Source organism: Copadichromis virginalis, linkage group LG11, assembly GCF_057382275.1.
Source record: "Copadichromis virginalis isolate Kocher_CV1m ecotype Utaka linkage group LG11, C_Virginalis_male_GT1.1, whole genome shotgun sequence".
Taxonomy (NCBI): domain Eukaryota; kingdom Metazoa; phylum Chordata; class Actinopteri; order Cichliformes; family Cichlidae; genus Copadichromis; species Copadichromis virginalis.
This window is the reverse complement of record NC_140628.1, coordinates 23400027-23423992: the sequence shown is the minus strand read 5'-3', so window position 1 is coordinate 23423992 and position 23966 is coordinate 23400027. Positions and strand designations below refer to the sequence as shown.

The window sequence follows — 23966 nt, the reverse complement described above, 5'->3', positions numbered from 1 at the left end:
CTGCAAAGGATACATCTTTCCTGGCAAGCCTCCTCTCTCCTCAGTCCTCCAGATGCATTTTAGGAGCTGAGACGTCCTTCAGTGAGGTGCACTGACATGGATTTCAGGGCCAGAAGCAAGACGACAGAGGAAAGGGGAGACTAGGAGGGACAGATTATAGAAAGTGAGAAATGAGAAAAGTTCTCTGTTCTCACAGTCTGACGGTTTCGTAAAGCGTGTGTTTTGACTGCAGTTGATGCTCGTTTGGAGAAGAGGCACTGGTGTAAGCAGAAAATGCTAATTATTAGAATACAAGAAAAGAATAGAGATTAGGTACAGGTGAAACACGAGGTTTACGCACGGTAAAAACCTGACTAATGTTGAATGAATAAATTAATTAATGAATTGCCATCATTGATTAGGTGGTAAGTGGACTATGGTATTTATATACTGCCTTTCTATTCAATTTGAGCTCTCAAATCACTTTCTACTGCAGTCTCATTCCCCCAATCACACTCAGAGTCATACAGAAGTATTAGCCGTGCTTTTATCTATCTTTCCCTAAGCCTTCACACGATCTGTGTGCGCTTATCTCTGAAAAGAAAAAGTCAAATCAGAGCTCGTGATCTCTGAATACAGGACGCCTGCAGATGCTGATCAAAGTGAAGTGGTTTCATCAGTGATGCATTGCAGGTCATTAAAGAGACTGCCATAATGTCATTGTTGTACCTTGCCGTCATCAGTCCCCATCCATAATTCCTGCCCCGTCAAATCAGTTCTGATAGGTGTAAACTAACTCTTCATGTGCCAAAACAACCTGCTGTTTGTAGAGGAAGTTGCCTGTTCGCCCCCCGCAGTGCTTTGTTTTGGTTTCTTAGGCTCATGCTTCACATATAGATCAGGGAGAGCCTCAGCCTCAACACGAGGATCGCCGCTCAGCACGTGCCCGGGCACCTGTCTGGCCCTTCCCACTGCGGCACACCTTCTAACGTTAGGATCACGCAGGACACTGAGCTCCTGCACCGGACATTTTGGCTCCAAACGACAATTGGACTCCACACACGAAAAAACGACTTTAGATCCAAAATGGCGACCAGTTTCGGCTGTAGGACCCGTGGTGATGCGGCTTCCATGGTAACGCCTCTCGCCTTTGAGATTGCGTAATGCCTACACATCATCAGTGTTTATGTTTCGAATGAGGCTGACATAAAGCACGATGTTCACAGAAAATACAGGTCCGAGCCCTGCGCTTTATTTTCCTAATTAGAAAAAAAGATGACATCACTGATCCCGCGGAAGGAGGAAGACGAATCAGCAAGGGGTGGACATCGCGTGCACGTGTGTATATTTTGGGGGAGGGGATGGAGCAATAAGCAGCAGAGGCTGGGACTGGGACTGAGTCTCTAATCTAACTTGACTGAGCTGGGGCCGGAGCTTCGTGCGCGCGTCCTTGCGGAGACGTGACGGTCAGATGTGGCTGTGACTTGTTACTGAAACAGCGCATAGCCAGCGATTTAAGGAAAAAAAATCATCACACTGTGACTTAAAGAAATTTAAGATGACAGTGCTCAAAGACATCCCGGAGAAATGGTTTCCAGTCGTTCTTTTCCCCCTGCAAGGAAAGAAAAAGAGAGGACTGGATGGAAGAAAATCGAAAAAGAGGCGGACAGGTACGAGTCTGTGCGGGGAAAATTAAGGCTGAAGTTGGGAAGAAGTCTTTACTATCTTCACCGCCAGGAGGCTGTTCATCGTGCAAACTATTTATTTATTTGTTTCCTAATAAATATCATCTCTCATCTTCATCCCATCTGAGTCCAAGTCTCATTCCTGCTGCTTCATCTCTCTCTCACTCTCTTTTGCATATGTGTCATATTACATCTCTGCATCACAGACCTAGTTGGTTTGTTTGGGGTTTTTTGCACTGTAGCACTTTGTGTCATCAATGACTGTTCAGGTTTTTACACATCAGCATTCTCCTAAGATTTAATAACAGAGAGATATCTGTTGTTCTTCTGATTTCACACTTCAGTCTGTATCTTTTGGAGTTGACCCCAACAGCCTTAAACTAGTTGCTTAATCTCAGCTGTTTTCCGGTGTTTCGTGCTGACAGTGAATCATGCTGACAGTGAATCATGCCAAACACCAGAGTTTTGCTTGGATCCGGTCTAAATATGTGGCTGATGTTCGTGTCTCTGCTGCGTGAGTCCCTGATCAATCTTTCAGGCACCAGCCCTCCTCTGCACTGCTCCATCTGTATTCTTATTCCTTAGGTTAACTATCTCAAATCACCCTGGATGTGCACCTTCATTTGACCTCCACTCCATCATTCTCTGACTGTGTCACTAGCATTTTTTTCCAGCAAATTAGATCACCGTATGCGCTTGCTGGGCTGCACACGACTCCGCTATCCCCTTTTCACCTAATTAGATCAGCCACTGTGAGTGATGCTCACTTCTCTGCAGTCTGATCTGACCCTGACTTAGTTTTAGTTGTGGCAGGGACATTAGTGCTTCCCGTACTGCAATTCACATTGAATGACTGTGGTCGTTATTGTTCCGAATTCAATCTGCACTAAATCTGTTGTGCGAGTGTGTCGCTTGTGGAGACGTAAGGAGATTGTGTCCTCACATGTCTAGCCATGAGCAGAGACAGTGTTAAAGAGACAGGAAGGTAGATGAAACAAAATTAGTGCTTTTGTATTAGGTTACAGTTACTCTTTCTATATGACATTAGTTATTTTAGTTTAAATCAATATATATTAACTCGTTTGTGTCTCAGCCCTTTATGGAAACCTTATGCTGGGAGTAAGGCTGCCACTGAAAGTTTCTCCGTAATGGAGCTTTATAGATTCACGCAGGTTTACTGTATGGTATGCAGCTTGCGTCAGGGCTTCTAATGCCCTTGAAGTTGTCAGAGACATTAAACACTTACTGAGCAGTTTGTTAAAGATGCTCATGCATTTAGGCTGAGGTGTTCAGCTTGCACAGCAGTGGCTGGGACAGACACAGGCTGGTCCTGACTTCACATTGGTGCTTAGCTGGCACAAGGATCTTGGCTTTTCCCACCAGGCTTGGCACTGCACGTCAGACAGATCTCTCTGGTGGACATTTGTCTCAGAAAACAGCACGATGACCTTCGTCTTAAGAGGAGAAATGCCAGAGGGATTGGAAAAGTTTGTGGATTGTGCACAATCACATTCACAGCTTTTTGCATGCACCCAGAAATCTCACATCTGTCAGATAGAAACTCCAAGAAAGAGAAGTTGATGCCTAAAACAATTTTTCTTATGTAACTATTTAGATTTTTTTCTAATAAATCGTGCTACTCAACAACAGCCACAATGACAGATAGGAATATTAAAAACAAAAGTAACTCACTTGCTTTTGGAAACAATGAAAAACAATTTGCCTCTTCCTGGGGGCTTTGTCACACTTACATGCTTTGGATCATACAAACTAATTTTAATAATGAACAAAGTTAACGACTACAGTTTTGTATTTACTTGCGTTAACATCACTGTGGAGGAATTTTGGTCCACTCTTCTTCGTAGAATTGTTTTAATTTAGTCGCACTGGATGGTTTTCCAGCATGTGCAATCTTTTACAAGTCACGCAAAAATATCTCAATCTGGTTTTGTGGCTTTGGCTCAGGAGGTAGTGCAGGTTGTCTATTAATCAGAAGGGCAGTGGTTCAATCCTGCACTTTTTGAGTGAGATACTGAACCCCCAAATTGTTGAATGTTAGATAGACAAATATATTAAAAAAGAAATCGGGAAGGGGCAAATACTTTTTCAGGGCACTGTGCAACAAATTTTGACCATGCTTTTGTTTTCTCGGCCTTCTTTTTCCGGTCCTGGCAGATAGTTACTCTTCACTGAGCGTGGTTCTGCTTGAGGTCTCTATGTGGTAACAGGGAGTTGCCAGCCTAACAAGCACTTTACCGGAAATTATTGCATTGTTGGGGTTATTTCTATAATGTTGTATGGTCTTTGCTTTACAATGTAAAGCACCATGAGGTGACCGTAGTTGTGAACTGACCTCTTTTTAATAAACCGGAGCAAAATACATTTAAATATGCCAATATTTTATCAACATAACAAACAATGATGTAATCATTTCTGCTAGTGTCCCTCTCATTGTCAGTCTCACTCAACACCATCAGCAATAAGTGGACGTAACGTGTTTTTCTAAATTGACTAAAACCACCCTGACTGGTCTAAAGCCAACCAGAGCTAATCTGTCACATCAGATCTGTCTTATAATCTGACGGTAAAGTGCAGCTCTAATGGGATCACTTTAAGTGGCCTCTGTCTCTTTTGGTGAAGCTGAATACAGCAGGGACAAAGATGTAGGTTATGAGCAGTGCGAAAGCTTCACTGTGCTGCAGAAACACAGGAAACCACAGCGTCTTTGTTTATGTGCCGGCATTTGATTATAGCCTATCGGTTTCTGTTGTGTGATGTCCCTTCCTGTGGCACCTCACTGCCTTTCACAAATCTGTCAAAAGTATGCTAAGGACTGTGCTTTCGTGCACAAAACATGCGCTTGGTCTTGGATATTATTACTTTGGTGTGTGTGTGTGTGTGCAGCCCTGTTCAAAATGACCAGTCATTTCATTTTAAAAGCCACATCATTAATATTAGAAGAGAAGCGACTGGTGTTGGAGGAAGATGAGGAGGGGAACTCCCAAACTACTTTGCATCAGCATAACAGAAACCTAAAAACAGCAATAGGATAAAGTGCAAGGTCAGGAGGAGGGGTGCACAAGAGATTGAGCACAGGAAAAAGAAACGGTCTTAATTTTACTCTCTGAAACTTGGAGACTATACTATGATCTGCCTTTATCGGTGCCTAAACTTTTGCACGCACACTCATGTTTGGTTGCGTGTATCTGGCCACAACTGCACATCTGGTTAATAACAAAGAGTAGTAGCAGCTAACGAAACATCAGCGATGATTGGCCTGCTTATTGGTTTTGCATGCCTCCTGCCTGACACTCTGTATCTATTACACTCAACCAATGCACAGCACAGTCACTGATGTATGAATACATGCTTCAACACTGCCGGCTATTTTCTTCCATACTGACCTGTACAACTGCAATTGCACACAATATAATACAGTATTATATAATAACACTCATACATTCTGAATGTCCATTACCATTAGTAAGTAAGATAGCATCCATAAGTATCTTGTACTTTATATTCTAACCACAATCAAACCTTCTGTTCATACTACTTCATTCATCTTATTTGTTTTTCTATGCTTATTACTCTTTTCTTTTCTTTTAGTGTAGTTATTTATTTTACTGTGAGGGCAACTCACAAAGTAAAACAATCATTGCTCAGTGTAACCACTGTGTTTTGGGGTGTATATGACAATAAACGTCTGGATTTCACTGCTTGATTCCCTCTCTTTTGTTTCCAGGTTTTAGGAAGCTGTGAATAGTGCCGACATTTTTAAACTCTGCAGTTTGCCAAACATGCTAAAAATTCGTCCTTATGCAGACTTACTGCATGTGTTTGTTTTGATGCCTTAATGACTCATCTTGTGTGCTGTGTTTCCGCAGAGGAGGAGAGAAGGGTCAGAGCCAATGACAGAGAGTACAACGAAAAGTTTCAGTATGCCGTAAGAGAGTTTGCTGTTTTCTATTGTACATATTCAAAATATTTATACTCGTAAAGCAATTTAACTGAGAGGTATTTTCTTCTCTCCTAATCCTCCAGAGTAACTGCATCATGACATCCAAGTACAACATCATCACGTTTCTGCCCGTCAATCTGTTTGAGCAGTTCCAGGAAGTAGCCAACACCTACTTTCTTTTCCTGCTCATACTACAGGTGAGAAATCAAAGACAGACAGGAGGCATAAGGGGCACATGATTTTCTAGTTAACGCCCTTAAAGGACCGTGATCAGTAACTGTTAGTTAAAGTTTGGTGGTACAAAATTAGATGAATATTGGTACATTCAAATTCCAAATGGCTGATCTAATCTGTTGTAGAAATGGAAAATAAGCTATTAATAAAAGACTTTCAGGGAAGTAGTGAGCCTCACAGTTTCCTGCACTTGAGAATATGATGAAAAAAAAACATCAATGCGGAATATGAGATCAGTTATTTCATAACAAATCATTTCAAACACATTTCACTGGCAACAAATGCCTCTTGATTATGTCATAATGTCTAGTGGATGGAGTAACATGAAAATTCATACACACAGTTAGCTCATTGTGTGAATGAGGCAAACTATATGCTGTAAGGCCAGACCAGAGGCCCAAGGCCACTTCCCCCTGTTCTCTCCTCTAGCTTTCCTGTCACAATAAAGCCAGAAAAACACACGTGCCAGAGGCTGATCCTTGGAACTTTTTCTGCACACCAGCAGCAAAATTTCATTACGTGCAATACTTTGGTACTGTACTGTATGATTGTAGTGATGGCATGTTATCAATTATCAATATTTTAAATAATAGTAAATGAGTGTGCAATCAAATGATATGCAGGGAAACCTGCACATCATTAGCACGTGACTGTGGGGCAGTGAGGATGCTGATTTTAAGTCCAGGCTAACAGAGCTGCTGTTAATTCTTTTATGTTTTTGCATTTTTAGAAGCCACTGTAAGTTCTCCTGTTCATTAGGCTAGAGATATTGAGTTAGTTGCAATCTTAAACCTTGCTATATAAAATGAAATCATACCCCCTCAGCTCCTTTAAACTCATTTCAAAGCCCCAAAATGTTATATTATGTTATAGTTCAACTAAAAGCAAGGTTTGGTTCCTAACACTCTGGTAAAGTTAGGGGTCTATTATTGAACAAATGCTTATTTTAAAACTACCCAAACAAACCAGTGTACTGTAGCTTTGTTGTTTTTGCCTCCTTGGTACTGTCTCACCACGATTTTGTACCATCAGGTACACTCACCATCATAACAAGCTGTCTTTGATGTGGCTGGGGTTAGACGTAGCTATCTCTTTATCTTACACTGCCTTTGTGTTCCATTTTAAAAGTAATTTGCATAATAAGCTTTGTCTCCCTGTGTTTAGTTGATACCTCAGATCTCCTCCCTCTCCTGGTTCACCACCATCGTGCCTTTAGCTCTGGTGCTGAGCATCACTGCAGTAAAGGATGCCACGGATGACTACGTGAGTATGTTTTCATGCACCACAGGCACAGATACGAGTCTGTATTTCTACTACACGTTACCTTTTGTCATCTCCAGTTTCGTCACAAGAGCGACAACCAAGTGAACAATCGTCAGTCTCAGGTCCTCATCCGTGGCTCGTGAGTCATTACATCTCACAACTTACCTGTTCAGATTTTACCCATCTCTTGATTTAAGAGGTTTCTTAAAATAGAGCAGCATCCGTTACTTTTTTTTTTTTTTTACTGTTTCTCTTCGTTTTGCTCTTCCAGGCTTCAAAATGAAAAGTGGATGAATGTTCGAGTGGGTGATATTATTAAACTGGAAAACAACCAGTTTGTGGCAGTAAGTGTGCACCCAGCACAGAAACAAAAGAAAACATAGTGATCAGTAGTCCAAAAAGGCCCATTTATCCACCATTACACCAGCTTAGTGTTCAGCACCAGCATCTTCTCGTGTTTTTAGACCTCTGTTTGATCATAATAGCTTTCAGTAGACCACAAGCTCTGATGCTAAATGGATTGTAATGCATTATGTGCCTCATTAGAAGTGCTACATTTAATCACTAACATGCTTTCAGTTGCAATTATTCTGCCTTTTCTTGTAGCTGTAATAGATGCAAACAGTCGTTGCTGTGTCATCAGCGCTTTTCTAGTTCAGTCCATGTTGACCGTGCTGATGCTAATCTCAGCTGTTGTATCCATTTTCAGGCTGACCTGCTCCTGTTGTCTAGCACTGAACCTCATGGTCTCTGTTACATCGAGACAGCCGAGCTAGACGGGTCAGAAAACACGCTGCACCTCAACATCTGTTCGCGTGACCAAAAAAAACCTAAAATCTGCAGAAGGAACGCAACACTACATCTAAACTGCTGTGTGTGGTTTTATCTTGCAGAGAGACCAATATGAAGGTGCGTCAGTCTGTGTCAGTGACATCTGAACTTGGAGACCCGAACAACTTGGCTTCATTTGACGGTGAGTTAGGAGGAGAAACTTGTTTTGTCTTTTTGCATTGCAGAATAAGGATTAACGGTCTTCAGCATGCACCAGGAAGCTTGAATCAAATGTTTTCTCAATCATGCTAATGCACATTTCACACTAAAATTCACACATACACACAAACAGAGACACACACTTTCTGTACGGCTCCACCACCAGTGAATGGCAGCCTATCACACAGCCACCGCATCACTGTGTCAGCACATCACACCCACACACTCCTCACCTGCTCGGGAAAATGCATTACTGCAGCAAATCTGCTCACGTTTTGCCTCACATCAGCTTACAAAAGGTGTGTGATCCTCCCTCTGTGCACGTGTTCAGGTGCACGACAACAGCGTGATGTCATCCGGGTGATTAATTCAATTCTAAAAACATAGCAGTGACTGGATTCAGATGACTATGAATGAGCATCTAATTTACATTTGTGTGTTTGCTTGTCCACACTCTTCTTTGTTTGAAGGAGAGGTGGTGTGTGAGCCTCCCAACAACAAGCTGGATCGTTTTTCCGGGACTCTGTACTGGAGAGAGAAGAAATACAGCCTGACCAATCAGAACATGCTCCTCCGAGGATGCGTGCTCCGCAACACAGAGGCTTGCTATGGCCTGGTCATCTTTGCAGGTAGGTGTGTGCATGTTTGCACAGAAAAATAATGCATTTGCTGTATGTTGCAAGTCTTACCCTGTTTCTGTTTGCCAGGCCCAGACACCAAGCTAATGCAGAACAGCGGTCGCACCAAGTTTAAGCGTACGAGTATCGATCGATTGATGAACACACTGGTCCTCTGGGTAGGACATCCCACACTTCTCATTTTCATAGCTCATAACTATTTCAGGACATGATCTCACTGGCTTGAATTTAGTTTCATATATCTACACTACTGATGTATTCTGTTCTAACTTAGGCTTAAATGACTATAGATCTAACTGTAAAATTCATTTATTTAATCTCTACTTTTTTGCCTGTGTCCATTTTCTGTCAGATATTTGGCTTCCTGGTGTGCATGGGTATGATCCTGGCTGTGGGTAATGCAGGGTGGGAGAAAGAGGTGGGGTCCTTGTTCCAGAGCTACCTGGCTTGGGACACTCCTGTGAATAACTTCCTGTTCTCGGCCTTCCTCTCCTTTTGGTCCTACGTCATCATTCTTAATACCGTCGTGCCTATCTCTCTATATGTCAGGTAGGAAGAAAGCAATAGTTCTATAAGAATATATAAATGATGCTTACAGACAAAAACCCTGTGTTTGCCCTTCCCACATATAAACTGGTGTTTATAAAGAAAGAATGTATGGACCTCATGGATAGAATACTGTGCAAAAGTCTTAAGCCAACCCTCATTTCCTCATATTTTGCTTACTTCAGGCTTACTTCATACTTTTTTTAATTGTCTTGAGCAAAAGTGCTCCAGACTTTCTGAAAATCATTTATAGTGTTTCTTTGGACATTAGCTTCTTTTTCACTCATTTTCAGTCCAGTCCGTGTACCTGACAATGTTCGTAGGACTGCTTGTTTTTGTGTGTTTGTTAATCATTAAAACATAAAAATGAAGACTAACTCAAAACCTAACACCTCAACAACTAAAACGAACTATCTACAACAGATAAATAGCATCTGAAAGTCATTATGGAATTGGAAAAGACAAAGCAAAGACCTGAGGCAGTTCTCTGTTCTCTGAAGCTTCATCAGAAATGGCCTCAATAGTAGTGCAGCTGTTAAGAAGCCATTTTTAAGAACTGGCAACAAGTCTGATGGAGTGATGAATCCAAATATGAAATTTTCACATTTGTGTTTAGTGACCGTTGAAATCAAGATGTTCACAGGAGGTAAAGAGAGAGATACAACAGCGTCTACAGCCATCTGTAAAACATAGTCGAGGCTCTGTCTTGATCCCAAACACACCGCCAAAGCAGTTAAAGCATACCTGGATTTAAACACACACACACACACATATAAACATTTATAAGCTTTACTTCTTCCTTATATCTTGCAATCTGTGTGTCAATAGATTGCTGTACTTCAAAATATCAAGAAATGATGGGTTGCACAACAATTTGCATAATACTGGACTTGTGACCATGCGTGTTCCCAACTTTACATAGAAAGTCAACCACAATACTCGGAAGTAGAGATAAAGATTAGTTAGACAGCGATTAATATAAAGCGGCAGTTGGAGATAGTGTTTGCCATTTGCAAACATCATTGAAAATTTATCGTGTACTTGGTTTTATCAGTCCTCTTATCACAGTCATTCATTGGTAATATTAGTGCTGTAAAAAGCTGGTGCCTAGTGGTACAATGGCCCCAATTATTTTTCATTTACAAGAGTTTTTCTTCTGTTTGTGTCTCCAGAAGTGAGGCAAACAAAACCCACATTTCTTTTTTCTTGTTCTCTTCATTCCTCTGGTCAAGCCAGTTGTGGTCTTTTGTTTTCCAGACAGCTTCAGGTGCAAATAGGAGTGCAAGTATTGAAAGTATTGGTGTCTATATCCAGTCAGAGAAGTGGAAATGAGAGTTGTGCACATGCTTAAATTTCATAATGACTGAGATTTAGAAAAGAGGAACATGCACACAGCTGTATAAACGTAATTTTCAAAAATCGCTACATGCTTTTCTGTATTTACATGCACACAATCGTACTGTGTGTGCAAAGAGATCTGGTCCTTGGTAATCAGTAAGTCAGTGAACTGCACTGACTGCATGCCAAATGTATTTGGCCAGAAAATCTTTGTATTGTTCTGTGCTTACTTGTTCTGTTACTTACTTAGTTACATTTATTTTAAACTGTGAACGGCTCGGAGTTTGTAACCTCTCCCTTTCCTCACCTGCTTCAGTGTGGAGGTGATCAGGCTCGGTCACAGCTACTTCATTAACTGGGACCAACAGATGTTCTGCTCACAATGTAACACAGCAGCTGAGGCCAGGACCACCACTCTGAACGAGGAACTGGGACAAGTAAGTGTCCAGACTCACTCTACTCTGCAAATCCATCCATCGTGCTTTGCTTTGAGTAGTTATATACTCCTAAAATGATCCTAGGTTGAATACATCTTCAGTGACAAGACTGGAACGCTCACTCAGAACATCATGACGTTCAATAAGTGCTCCATCAATGGACAGAGTTACGGTAAGGACACACACAATACATGTGCATGTAGCCGAGACCGTATGTACGTGTATATCAGAGCTCATACATGTGGTGCCGATGTGTTTGTCAGGTGATCTAACAGACCCACTGGAAACTCAGCCAAAGGTGCGTATGAGTATTTTTTGATCAATCATAGATCACATGCATGTCTGTTATCACCTGTGATTTTATTTATCACTCATTTGTCTTCAGAGACTGGACTTCAGTCCCTTCAACCCGCTGGCGGACCCAGACTTCTGCTTCTATGATGACAAGCTGCTGGAATCAGTGAAAGTGGGAGACTCGTGCACTCATGAGTTTTTCCGCTTGCTCTCCCTCTGTCACACCGTTATGAGTGAGGAGAAAAGTGAGGGTGAGCTTAAAAAAAGAGAGAAACTGCAAAACAGCAAATAATGACATCAAAACTCAACATCTGCTCATTCGTTATCGTATAATATTTAACGACTGTTTTACCTGCCTGCACAGGAGAGCTGGTTTATAAGGCTCAGTCTCCAGACGAGGGCGCTTTAGTGACGGCGGCTCGAAACTTTGGCTTTGTGTTTCGCTCCCGAACACCTGGGACGATAACCACCACAGAAATGGGACGCACCGTCACCTACTCGCTGCTCGCCATACTGGACTTCAACAACATACGCAAGCGAATGTCTGTTATAGGTATGCAGCAATCCATGCTTTTTCTTCTGATTTAACTACAAAAAACCTGTGTATGGTGGCCCCGAGAGGTCAAATGCACAGCAATTCTACAAAAGCACACAATGGAAAAGGAAACAAATATGCAAAAACAACACTTATAAATCATTGGCTTCTTTCAAGCGTGTCTCAGTGCAATCCTCCACATATTTTGGTTTCTGTCACTTACGTCACATTATTGTCTTGTTTTGTGAGATTTGGGTTTTTTAACTTTCATTGTGCATTGTGCGCTTTTGCAGCATTTTTCTATTTGTGTTTTCGTAAGTTGCAGTGCATTTGACCTTTCAGGGCCACGTGTATCTGTGCAATGTCACAAGACAATCACTTAACAGCTTGCCATAGCAGAAACTGGTATGGCTGTACAGTGCTGTTGTACAGGATGGCATTGTGGTGCAATCTTTATCTTTGTTGCCACATTGTTGCATAAAAGTTCTGGGTTTTAACCTTTGTTTTCGGGGGTTTTTTTGGTCTTTCTGTGTGAAGTGGGTTACTCTGGCTTCCTCCCACAGTCCAAAGACGTGCATGTTAGGTTAACTGGTGATTCTGGACTGCCCGTGAACGTGTATGATTGTCCTTCTCTCTGTGGCAGCCCTGCAATAACCTGGTGACCTGTGTAGGGTGTATCTCACCTCTAGACCCCTTACAGCTGAAATATGCTATGAATGGATGGATGGATGAATATGCTGTAAATTTGACCTCTGGTCATAAATTACTTTTACCTCTGCTGCCAGGCTCTGAGGACACACACATACACCCATAATTATAAAGACTACCGGTGGCCTTTGTTGAAGAGTTCTTCCGTTATTGTAAAGGTGATGGAAAAATTGTCTGAATTGCTGAGATTTATTTTTTCTTCATTTCTCTCTTTTTTATTTTCAGTACGTAACCCAGAGGGCAGGATTCGGCTCTACTGTAAAGGAGCTGACACTGTTCTGTTGGAAAGACTCCACCCTTGTAACCAGGAAGTAATGAGTATTACTTCAGACCACCTCAATGTAAGTCAGCTCTTGGACGGATGGCTTGAGCTGCACTGCCATCTAGAGTCTCCACACTTTAAAACAACTTTTAACAGCACTTCATTTTTATTTACCTTCTCCTAATGAGACAGTCAACTTCATCATGGCATGACACATTTCTTAGATTAAGTATAAGTTAAAAATCATCAAACAACACTACTTAATGCTTAGTCATGTGATTCTTAATGTCCCTGCTGTATATTTTTGTTTTTCTACATGTTTATGTGTATATTTTTGGTGCTAGGAGTATGCAGCAGATGGGTTACGGACCCTGGCTCTGGCCTACAGGGACCTGTCAGAGGATGAATGGGAGGCCTGGTCAGAGAGCCACCGCTTTGCTGATAAGGCCACAGACTGCAGGGAGGATAGACTGGCAGCAGCTTATGAGGAAGTAGAACAAAATATGATGGTCAGTGAGTTTATTTTCAGATAATGTATGAATCTGTATCAAGATAATGTGTCTTATTTATTGCAAGTGTGTGTGTGTGTGTGTGTGTGTGTGTGTGTGTGTGTGTGTGTGTGTGTGTGTGTGTGTGTAGGCCCGTTTGCCCTTCATGTAAAAAGTTCAAATAAAGTAAAAATGTTGCAATGAGCAAGGGGAACTTGTTGGGATCACTGAAACTTAAGCAGTTCGAGGGAAATTCCTTTCTTTTACTTTCTATATTTGGAGCACACATATGCTTTTGAGTTTGGGTTTTCTACTCATAGTGTTAACACAACAATTGCATTTAAGCCCGTCTTAAATTTTCTTAAATATGCAATTTATTTGTTTGTGTTTCTCTCTCTCTCGGCCTGTGTTTCTAGCTTCTGGGTGCCACTGCTATAGAGGACAAGCTGCAGGAAGGCGTTCCAGAGACCATTGCTGTCCTCTCTCTGGCTAACATTAAAATCTGGGTTCTTACTGGAGATAAACAGGGTGAGATGCACACAGTTTTGCACCAGCTTTCAGAACTTAGTGTGCATGTTTAAAACATTTAAACCGTTTAGACAAGGGTTTAAAACGCAAAAGAATCTGCAAAATTTAAACTAATTATAGAGCAGCATCCTTGTGATGAGGAGGTTGTTGAAACTGAAAACTTTAAGCATCGGTGCATCTATTTGCACCTTGACTATGTGGGTGTATTGTCATTCATGTAAACATACAGTACTGCTACACCCCTCTTGCTTTTGTAGTCTGAACCTATTTACTGGGCTAGCACTGGAAAAATTAATTTCTGGAAATGTATCATGTATTCTGTCATCACCAAAGGACCGTAGGCTGTAGGAATGAGTGCAGTGAATGAAAAATAAAGGGACATGTTGACTGACGTGCCTGCAGCAGCTATTATAGTTTAAGGCCAGAGGCATGCCTGCAAAGGGAGAAGTAGCCGAAACGACGAGCAGTACATTAGCAAATAGCTTTTAACTGAAACAGCACTTGTATTTGTTAGATCCTCTCCCATTCCTTCACACAGAAACGGCTGTAAACATAGGCTACTCCTGCAAGATGCTGACAGATGATATGACCGAGGTTTTCATCATCAGTGGCCACACCGTCCAGAGCGTACGGCAAGAACTCAGGTCAGTCTGGTTATGTGCACACTGTACTAGACTGTACACTGTGGGATCGAGAACAAATGCCAAACTCCAGATGACGGGCGGGCAGAAACTAAGAAATGTATGCATGATTGAAGTCGGTAGGTGTGGTAGCAAAATGTTCCAACTACTCTGTGAGAATCACTCGACAGTGACCAGAGCTTCTTGACTCATTTCTAGTCAAATCATCCAGGTCACCCTGTGAGGACTGATTCATGACCCTGACATTTTAGATAAAAGCAAAAAGGAATAATTGAAAGAGATTTTTCCCAGACTTCAGTGATCATCATGACATGAACTGATAGCAAAGGGTTAGAGTTCCAGTCATCACTGATTATGGCTGAGAACTCACAAGGTTAAATATGAGCAGCATTGCAACATACCCCTTAACTATGAAGTCAGTTTAGAAAGTGAGCAAATCCAGTGTAATGGTGCAAAAGAATAAAATTATCTTTCAAAGACAGAAGAACTCTAAACTGGTATTTTTGATGTTCTTTGTGCAATGTTCAAATTCACTTGGAAAGTGCAATTATTCAAGTTATAAAGAGCCTATATTGGAATATCAGGCTCAGGATAAAACCTGCCATTATCACTAATCTTCTTCACATCCATGTTACTTTTCCAACTATCCCCTATGTACTTGCTTTTGTGAGTCTATATTCCTTATCCCACACTCAGATCTCTTTTTTTTTTTTGCTGTGCATGATCATGTTGTCATGTAATTATGTCTCTGTGATGCAGATAGACACTGTTGATGTGGGCTTTGTTTGTCTTCCTCTCTAGAAGAGCGAGGGAAAGGATGATTGAGCTGTCACGTACCAGAGATGGAGTTAAAGAGGAGGGAATGCAGGGATGGAGGGAGCCATGTTTCAATGGAAATGGATTCAAAGAAGAACAAGAAGGAGGTGATACGGCAGGTGGAAGTGGAGGAGGAGTGGGGAAGCAGCTGCATGGCTCTCCCCTTCCTCCTCCTCTGCCTCTCTCTAACTTAATGGACAACATCTCAGGAGAGTTTGCCCTCGTAATCAACGGTCACAGTCTGGTATGAATAACACTCCTGCATGATATCTGTCACGGAAATTTAAGCTTAGTTACATAAAAACAATTCTTTCTCATTAAGTACTTTTCTTCAAAGCAGCAACTTGGACTCCTTTTACCGCCTGAACGTCTAAAACCTCTCTCCGTTGTGTTGTGGTAGGCCCACGCTCTCGAAGCAGACATGGAGGCAGAGTTTGTGTGGACAGCGTGCGCGTGCAAAGCGGTCATCTGCTGCAGAGTCACGCCACTGCAAAAAGCTCAGGTGGTGGAGCTCATCAAGAAGCGCAAGAAGGCCGTCACACTGGCTATAGGAGACGGTGCTAATGACATCAGCATGATCAAAAGTGAGTTGTGCAAAAGTGTAACTGAAATATTGTTTTCAGAAAAGAAGAGAGAAGTTGGGTTTAGCCATTTGGGTGGCTTGTCTACTTTTAAGCAATGGAAATCCTAAGCAGAAGTGCGGCTGTAGAAGTTGTTTATCTGCATGCTGTTCCTAGTAGTGATGTAGGTCATGTGGAAATCTGTGTTGCAGGAGTCCTCCTGAGGTAAAGGTTTGGTTGTCAGTGTTCTTTTAGGCCTTATTTACAAATTATTTGTTCACTGCTTATAGATGGATGTGACGCCGACAAACAAAACAAATCGACAGAAGTCACATTTAATTTTAGTGTCACTCCTAAAATCCCAAAACACCAAATATGTCCTGTTAAGCTTTGAAAAGATGTTTAGAAGAAAACGTATTTGTGTTTAATAGAAAGGAGGCTTGTGTTTGAACTGTTCACTGTACAAATAATTGTACTAAGACTGAACTATACTGTCAATCATTGCTTCATAATATTTATTTCTAAGCTTAAAGGCAAACTAAAAGAGAAAACTATTAATACCTCAGTGCTCTGTTTCTCTGCATGTCTTGTAATCAGTGTGTTGTAAGTGCATCAGCCTGTGTGTGTTTGTCTGTGGATGTACATCATGTCTACATATCTGCATGCAAGTGTAAAACAGAAATGCAATCAGTGCAGCAGTGAGGAGAAGGATTGGTTCACTTCCTGTAATTTCTGATTTAAAAATCTCGAAACAATCAAATGTTTTTCCCCCTTCTGTGCTCTTTTTGTCCAGCTATTGAAAATGGAACACATACTCAAGTTAAACTGAGAATTATGGTTTTGCTGATGGTAATGCTGGTTTCCCAATCAGTTACCAGCAGTTAGTGGGAAGTTTGTGGGAAGTTTGTGGGAACCTTGGGTTCCCAAGTTGTGAAAACATTTTCTGGCTACCGCTTTCTTCCTCCACATAATGTTATGTGGCATTAGTCTTCTCGACAGGAAGGTAATGAGCATGCTAACGTTGCTAAGTTATTCAACATGGCATTAACTATAGCTCATAACCGAGAGGAAAGGTTCTCCGTTAGAAAATGATAAAGTTTTATTAGCTAGAGTTAGCTTTTGCCACAGTTTTCACTTATTAGATTGTGTAAAATACAGACAGCAGGGCCTAAAGGTAACCTGTTGTGTCCATATGTCCCTGTACTCTATTTCTTTACTCTTGGACTCTGCAAGTAGCTTTATATTATTCACAGTTTATAATAATCCTATTTATTTATTATTATGCTCTGGTCCTTTATGCAACAGTTGTTTTATTTCAGTCTTTCTTCTGACTGTCTGCCCTTGATAAACAGAAGGTTTGAACAGTAGGCGTGTGAGGTGTCAAAGATGAGTGCACCATTTTGGTTTTCCCCTCTCATTGATATCATACACATCTGAGAAAAAAACAGTGTGAAACTTTTACCATTGTCTACACTGGGGCAAATAAGTGTTTGCCCCATTCTGGTTTCTTAGTTCTTTGCATATTTGTCACACTCATCATGTTTCAGAGGATCAAAGAAATTTCAATATGAGACTGCAGGCCTCATTTGCTTCAGTTAAGATCAGAGTTTGTGATTCAGCAATAAGAAAGAGATTCAACAAAAATGGCATCAATGGGTGAATTCAAAAGTTAAAAAACCACTAGTGACCAAAAAGAACACAAAGGCTTGTTTCACAAACATCAATTATCAAAAACATCTTGATGTTTGTGAAAATATTCTGTGGACTGGTGAGACAAAAGTTGAACTTTTTTAAAGGTTTGAGTGCCTTTGGCATAAAACGAACACAGCTTTTCATAAAAAGGACATCATACCAATAATCATACATGGTGGTTGTACTGTGATCTGGGGTTGATTTGCTGCTTCAGGACGACTTGCTATAATTCATGGAAGCATAAATTCTGCTCTCTACTGAAGAAGAACCTCCAGCCATCAGTTCGTGCCCTGAAGCTCAGGCTCACTTGGGTTATGCACCAGGACAATTAACACACAGCAAGTCCACCTCTGAGTGGCTCAAAAAACACACAAAAAAATGAAAGATTTAGAGTTGTCTAGTAAAAGTAAAATTTCTTTGATCGTCTGAAACGTGTAAGTGTGACAAATATGTATAAAAACTAAGACATCAGGAAGGGGTCAAATCCTTTTTCCCAGCACTGTCTGTATAGAAAACTGGGGGGGGAAAAAATCTCTTGAATTTGTCTTTTCATTTCATCTGCACGCTTCCAGGTGCTCATATTGGAGTTGGTATCTCAGGTCAGGAGGGCATCCAGGCTGTGCTAGCCAGTGACTACTCCTTTTCCCAGTTCCGCTTTCTACAGCGCCTCCTGCTGGTCCACGGCCGCTGGTCATACCTGCGTATGTGCCGTTTCCTCTGCTACTTCTTCTACAAGAACTTTGCCTTCACCATGGTGCACTTCTGGTTTGGCTTCTTCTGTGGTTTCTCTGCCCAGGTCAGAGAGTAGAGGTTATGATTAAAGCATACTGTAAAGGGTTACAGTCATGATTATAACTCTGTTTGTGTGTGTTTTTTTTGTAGACCGTATACGATCAGTACTTCATCACACTCTTCAACATTGTCTACACCTCCCTCCCTGTGCTGGCCATGGGGATATTTGACCAGGTCTTTCACATTTATTCCTTTGTATTGAGCTCTCATAAGATTTTATTTTACATTTCGTTTTTTATAAAACTCCATGAAGTTTCATGAATCAGAAAATAATTTTCTTTTGCATTTGAAATCTGTCTCGTGAATTTTAAAAAAATGCATATAAGACACGTTTTTGGCCAGAGTCTGTTGGACCGTGGCTAAAAATACTGCACACATTGTGGGAGAAAACCAGAACAGACACAAAAAGGTCCCAGACAATCAAGTTCAACACCACATCCTTTTAACTGAGGTGACAGTACTCAGGATTAGCATGAAATATGGAACTGTTTTCACATGCTGATGTTAGCATTTTGCTCAGAACACCAAGCCACAAGTTTTGGCTGTAGTTTCTATATAATGTTATTTTAGTAAATGCAGCATCTCACTTCCTCTATGAATGCAGGATGTTCCTGATCACAGAAGTTTGGAATATCCAAAGTTGTATGAGCCCGGGCAGCTCAACCTCCTCTTCAACAAGAGAGAGTTCTTCATCTGCATTGCCCAGGGCATCTACACATCAGTGGTGCTGTTTTTTGTTCCATATGCTGTCCTGTCCAATGCCACTCAGAGCAACGGAGTACCCCTCGCTGACTACCAGACCTTTGCAGTCACCACAGCGACAGCCCTGGTTATTGTGGTCAGTGTACAGGTGAGGAACTGTAGAGTGCTTTAAGCAGGCGACTGCCTCACAGAGTGCTGTGCAAAAGTGTTGAGCCACCCCTCATTTCTTTATATTTTACTTCAAAGGAGCCAGACGTTCTGTCATTTCTGGTCTTGCGAGGTTTTTCTTTAAATTACATTCCCAGTTTCTTCTCATCTAGTCTTTGTACTTAATCACTTTCAGAGAAGGTTTTTATTTTTCATTTGTATTGAAAATAACATCGTGAAGAAATAGAGATGCATCTGGCGCTGCAGTTTAGCCATCTACTGTTCATCAAAGGTGGTCTCAGTGGATGAGAAACTCTCTCTTCCTTAAGAAGAAGTGTGCCAAATTACACATGAACTGAACTAAAATAATCAGTGGCATCAGGCTTTATGGAAGGATGAATCCAAATGTGAAATTTTTGTTTGAAATCATCATCAATACGTACGGAGAACAGTGAGTCATCTATAAAACACGGTGGAGACTCTGTCATGGTTTATAGCAGCATTTCAGCCAGTGGTGTTGGAGAACTTGTCAAAATTGGTGAAACACAGAAAAGTCCCATCAGATTTTGACCCGCCATGCAGTATCATCGGGAAAGCATCTGATTGGCAACAGCTTCATTTTTCAGCATGACAGTGATCCCAAAGACACTGGGAATGCAGTAAAGGTGCACCTAAAAAGACTGGCCTCCCCAGAGCTCAGATCTCAACATTACTGAAGGATTGTGGGATCATGTCGACAGAGAACAGAACAAAAGGAAGCCAAGATCCAAAGTAGAGCTTTGAGGCTCTACTTAAAGAATCCTGGAGAAATATTCCTGAAGACTACTTAAAGAAATTACAAGAAAGCTTGTCTAAGAGAGCTCAGGCTGAGATGAAGATTAAAGATGGTCATACACAATATTAATTTTCAAACTCATTAGAATTGTGTATTAATGCTTATATCCTGTATTTCCATGTATATTTGCACAGATTTCAATAAACCACTGCACCTGTTTCCCATTTTACTAGCAAAATATAAAGAAATGCAGGGAAGTGGCAAGCTCAGCGTTGTATAACAATTAATTGTTCAGGAGTGGCATATTAACTGTGAGCATCTGCTGTTTTCTGGGGGTTTATTCTTTTTGTTTTGTTTGCATGTCTGTGTTTGTAGATTGTTCTCGATACCGGCTTCTGGACAGTGTTCAACCATGTGTTTGTGTGGGGCTCTCTGGGCTCCTATTTCATCATCATGTTTGCTCTGCACAGTCAGACCCTCTTCAGGATCTTTCCTAATCAGTTCCACTTTGTAGGTTCGTCCCTGCTCCCATTTCTCAGCCACATGTGTACCAGCAAATCAAATACTGCAATTCTTCTTAGCCGATATCATTCTGCCAACACCGATTTGTTTTCATCCATAATTTACATACTTTTTTGTAATGAAAATCTATTTTGTGAGTCTAAAAACTAAACACAAGTAAGTTTCAGTACTGAGAATAGATTGATTTTGTATAATCTGATATCACTTCATTGCACCAAATGCATTACTGTTGGAGATAATAATAATAATCATGTGTACACAGTGAAAAGCAAGACATGTCTAAAACACATTTGTCTGTTCTCTGTCTGTTTGTAAGTGCAGGTAGTGCCCAGAGCACATTATTGCAGCCAGTCGTGTGGTTAACGATTGCACTGGCAACAGCAATATGCATAGTTCCAGTTTTGGCGTTCCGCTTCCTCAAGCTGGACCTCAAACCTCAGCTCTCAGACACGGTGAGAAAACACACAAAAACACAGCGTTTCTAACACTGATGTCTCCATCTTCTTCCTTGCAACATGCTTTACAGTCTTTCTAGAACGTCAGTTTGAACTCTGTGCAATGATTAACTGCATGTGTAAAAACATTTTATCTTTGTGTGTCTTTGTGTGGGGTGGTCGGGACTAATTGCTAACCGTCACAGTGCACTTTAATACCCTGCAAATATTGACCTAATCAGTTTCCCCTAATGTCATGACTTGCTTTCAGTAAATTCATCCAACATAAGTGTGTGGCTTTATCAGACGTTATGTCTTGAGCTTAGCCGTGCATCCAACCGAAGCCGATGTCAAGATGTTGTGAAGAAGTTCCTGCTTTGATTTGCATGTAGTTTCTCAACAGTCACTATTACAGATTTTTTTTATGATGAGGTTAATTTTGAGTTAAGTGCAAAATGTTCTGGGTTTCGATGACCTAAAACATGAGTTTAAAAGCAGCAGAAATAGTTTGATGAACTGCTGGATAGATGCAAAGACTACAAAGACTAAAAATAAGGCAGGATGCATAAAAGTTTGAAAAAATGTGATGGTTTAGAAGTCCTAAAACTGAAAGTTTCACTGAAACTTTCAGTTTTTATTTTGTTGTCAAATGGCGTAAATATTAGTTTGAGTTTTTGTTTTGTTTTGGGGGAATTTTTTTTGTTTTGGTTTTTATTTTTATTTTTGGATGATCTTATTTGTGCGGCTATGGTGAACTAGCCGTGTTCCTATAAGCTGAAACGATGTCCCATTTCCTGTCTCATCGTTCTCCAGGTTCGTTACACTCAGCTGGTGCGGCAGAAGAGACGAAAGCCGCCAGGTCGTAACACTGGAAGCGCTTGGCGTGGTACCGGCAGTGTGTCAGAGGGCCGTCTGGGCGCCCGTGGTGGTTCAAGGAGATCCGGCTATGCCTTCGCCCATCAGGAAGGCTTTGGAGAGCTAATCACATCAGGGAAAAATATGAGGCTCTCGTCTCTGGCCCTGGCATCCTTTGCCTCCAGACATAGCTCCAGCTGGATTGACACGCTCCGCAGGAAGAAGCATACTCACACTCCCCCCAGCACCTCAGGGGAGTGCAGCCCAGCACCCAGTTTCATCTCTGTGTCGGTTCCACCACTTTCAAACTCTTCGTCTATTCTGGGCGGCTCTCAAGAAACACCGATCGAAGAGGAAACAGTTGCGGCACCAGCTCAGAACACACAGATGATCCCTGCTTCAGTCACACAAACCTTACCAGCTTTGGCACCAGATGCAGAAGCTCCTGCGTCTCAAGTTTCAGCTCAGGCCACCAGTTCTGGCGTTTTAACCCCCACAGCAGCAAAGTCCCAGGGGGGAGACTCACCTGGAGGCTGGACCCTTTCTCTGGGGACCGTGCAGGTCATTTGAGGTTTTATGATGTAGCAGTAACACAACAGTTATATAACAAATGCAACAATACACACTAGCACTTTTATATCTGTGTGATGCAACTCTTCTAACACCAAGCTAAAACATAACCTTTCTTTCTTTGTCCAACAGGAAGCTCTGTTTGGTTGGAAGGTTATTGCATCTCGTGCCAGTTCATCCAACAGTCCAGGCCCAACCTCTATTGCCAAGGAAAACAACCAGATTAAGTGAAACGTAAACATCTGATGGATGAATTCTATATTTACTGCGTGTACCAGACACACAAACTGTACACACTGTGTGCTTTTCTGGAGAGAACACAAAGACTGTTATTTAAATAAAAAAAACTTTACCCGCACAGTGTCTCAAAATGCATCAGTTACATCCGGATCTCTGCAGGAAGCGACATATCGTCTTATGACATGAACTTTCTCAGCCATAAATTAAGATTTACTGGTGAGATATTTGAGCGCACAGTGTGTGGTGGTTATGTTAATGAATGCTTGAGATTTACAGTACATAACTGAGGGACAGAAGCAGGTGCAGAAGCAAATGTCAAAGTAGCCTTTGAAAGATTGTTTCTGCTTATTTCACAAGCCTCACTCACAACTAAGCCACTCAGCGCCTCTCAGTAATGAGACGAATGAGCAAGCAGAATCATAACAGTTTTAACCAGTGAAGTGCAAGCTGTATTATCTGCAAAGGTTCTCAATGAGAATGGTATTTTAATTTAAAGTATTCTCCCAAAGGTCTGTTTTGTTTAGTTCTTACTTGTTATACTGTAACTCTTCCCACATTTGCTTTTTTTGCATCACATTGATGTGTTTATGTGTGATTTAAAGCTAGGCCTTTTTTTTGGTCTAACAAAGGCCAGATCATGTTAATGTGCCTCTGATGTAACGCAGACGTAAGAACAGAATGGAAAGACTTCACTTTAGGCCAGTTCTGCAGAAAAGAAAAGGTAGAAGAAAAATAAATTTAAAAAAAAAAAGTGATTTGTTAAATTCCTAATCATGATTGTTGTCATTGTGAACAGTAGTGCTTATCCGTACTGTACCATATACTCCAGTAAAGTGCTTTATATTCATTTTTGTTCATGAATTAAAGAAAGGAAGTTGTTTGTGGACAATCATGCCTTAACAAAGCCAAGATATCGCCCCCTTTTTTCTTTTATTTTTTCCACCCCTCCACTAATCCAAGTGTTGATGCACCTCAGACTTGGATAATCATTAAATAGGGTAACCAAAGGAACACTGACCTGCTCTTGGACATCTCTCTGTACTACGGTCAGCAACAGGCAGTTGAAACACAGCTCACGTGATCTGCAAAATCTGGTCTAAATGAATGTACTGTACAGTTTTAGCAGGAGGCAGGTCTCTGTGGAAGTGTGGATGTGAATGATATTGAATAAAAATCTGATTTGTCTTTCACATGAGGGAAACATGCTGCGTCTGTGCAAATGATTTACTCATCAAACGAAGTTTCAGGTGGAAATGACTCCCAGTATATATATATATATATATGAAATATTAAAAGCTTCAGTCTGTATTGCCACATTTGCCATTTTCCTTTCG

General features: G+C 41.2%; 1 protein-coding gene across 1 annotated transcript; it reads left to right on the top strand.

Annotated features, from left to right (window-relative positions):
• Positions 1-976: 976 nt before the first annotated feature.
• Positions 977-23822, top strand: atp8b2 (ATPase phospholipid transporting 8B2). Its single transcript, XM_085473864.1, has 29 exons — positions 977-1649; positions 5552-5610; positions 5709-5822; positions 7024-7122; positions 7200-7261; positions 7394-7466; positions 7832-7902; positions 8016-8095; positions 8583-8741; positions 8820-8908; positions 9103-9299; positions 10951-11071; positions 11156-11243; positions 11335-11369; positions 11457-11616; positions 11730-11918; positions 12834-12949; positions 13215-13379; positions 13775-13886; positions 14425-14530; positions 15329-15587; positions 15744-15927; positions 18168-18391; positions 18478-18561; positions 18992-19237; positions 20387-20525; positions 20855-20985; positions 21781-22383; positions 22525-23822. Exons 1-29 carry the CDS (start codon positions 1538-1540, stop codon positions 22621-22623), a joined length of 4176 nt encoding a protein of 1391 aa, XP_085329990.1. The 5' UTR covers positions 977-1537; the 3' UTR covers positions 22624-23822.
• The last annotated feature ends 144 nt before the right edge of the window (positions 23823-23966 follow it).

What these genes read in the sequence shown, in the direction of transcription:
- atp8b2 (XM_085473864.1), top strand. Translation starts at nt 1,538, where the DNA reads ATGACAGTGCTCAAAGACATCCCGGAGAAATGGTTTCCAGTCGTTCTT. An exon ending in ACGAAAAGTTTCAGTATGCC is followed by an intron (nt 5,611 to 5,708) that starts GTAAGAGAGTTT and finishes CTAATCCTCCAG; the next exon opens with AGTAACTGCATCATGACATC. An exon ending in TCTTACTGGAGATAAACAGG is followed by an intron (nt 13,887 to 14,424) that starts GTGAGATGCACA and finishes TCCTTCACACAG; the next exon opens with AAACGGCTGTAAACATAGGC.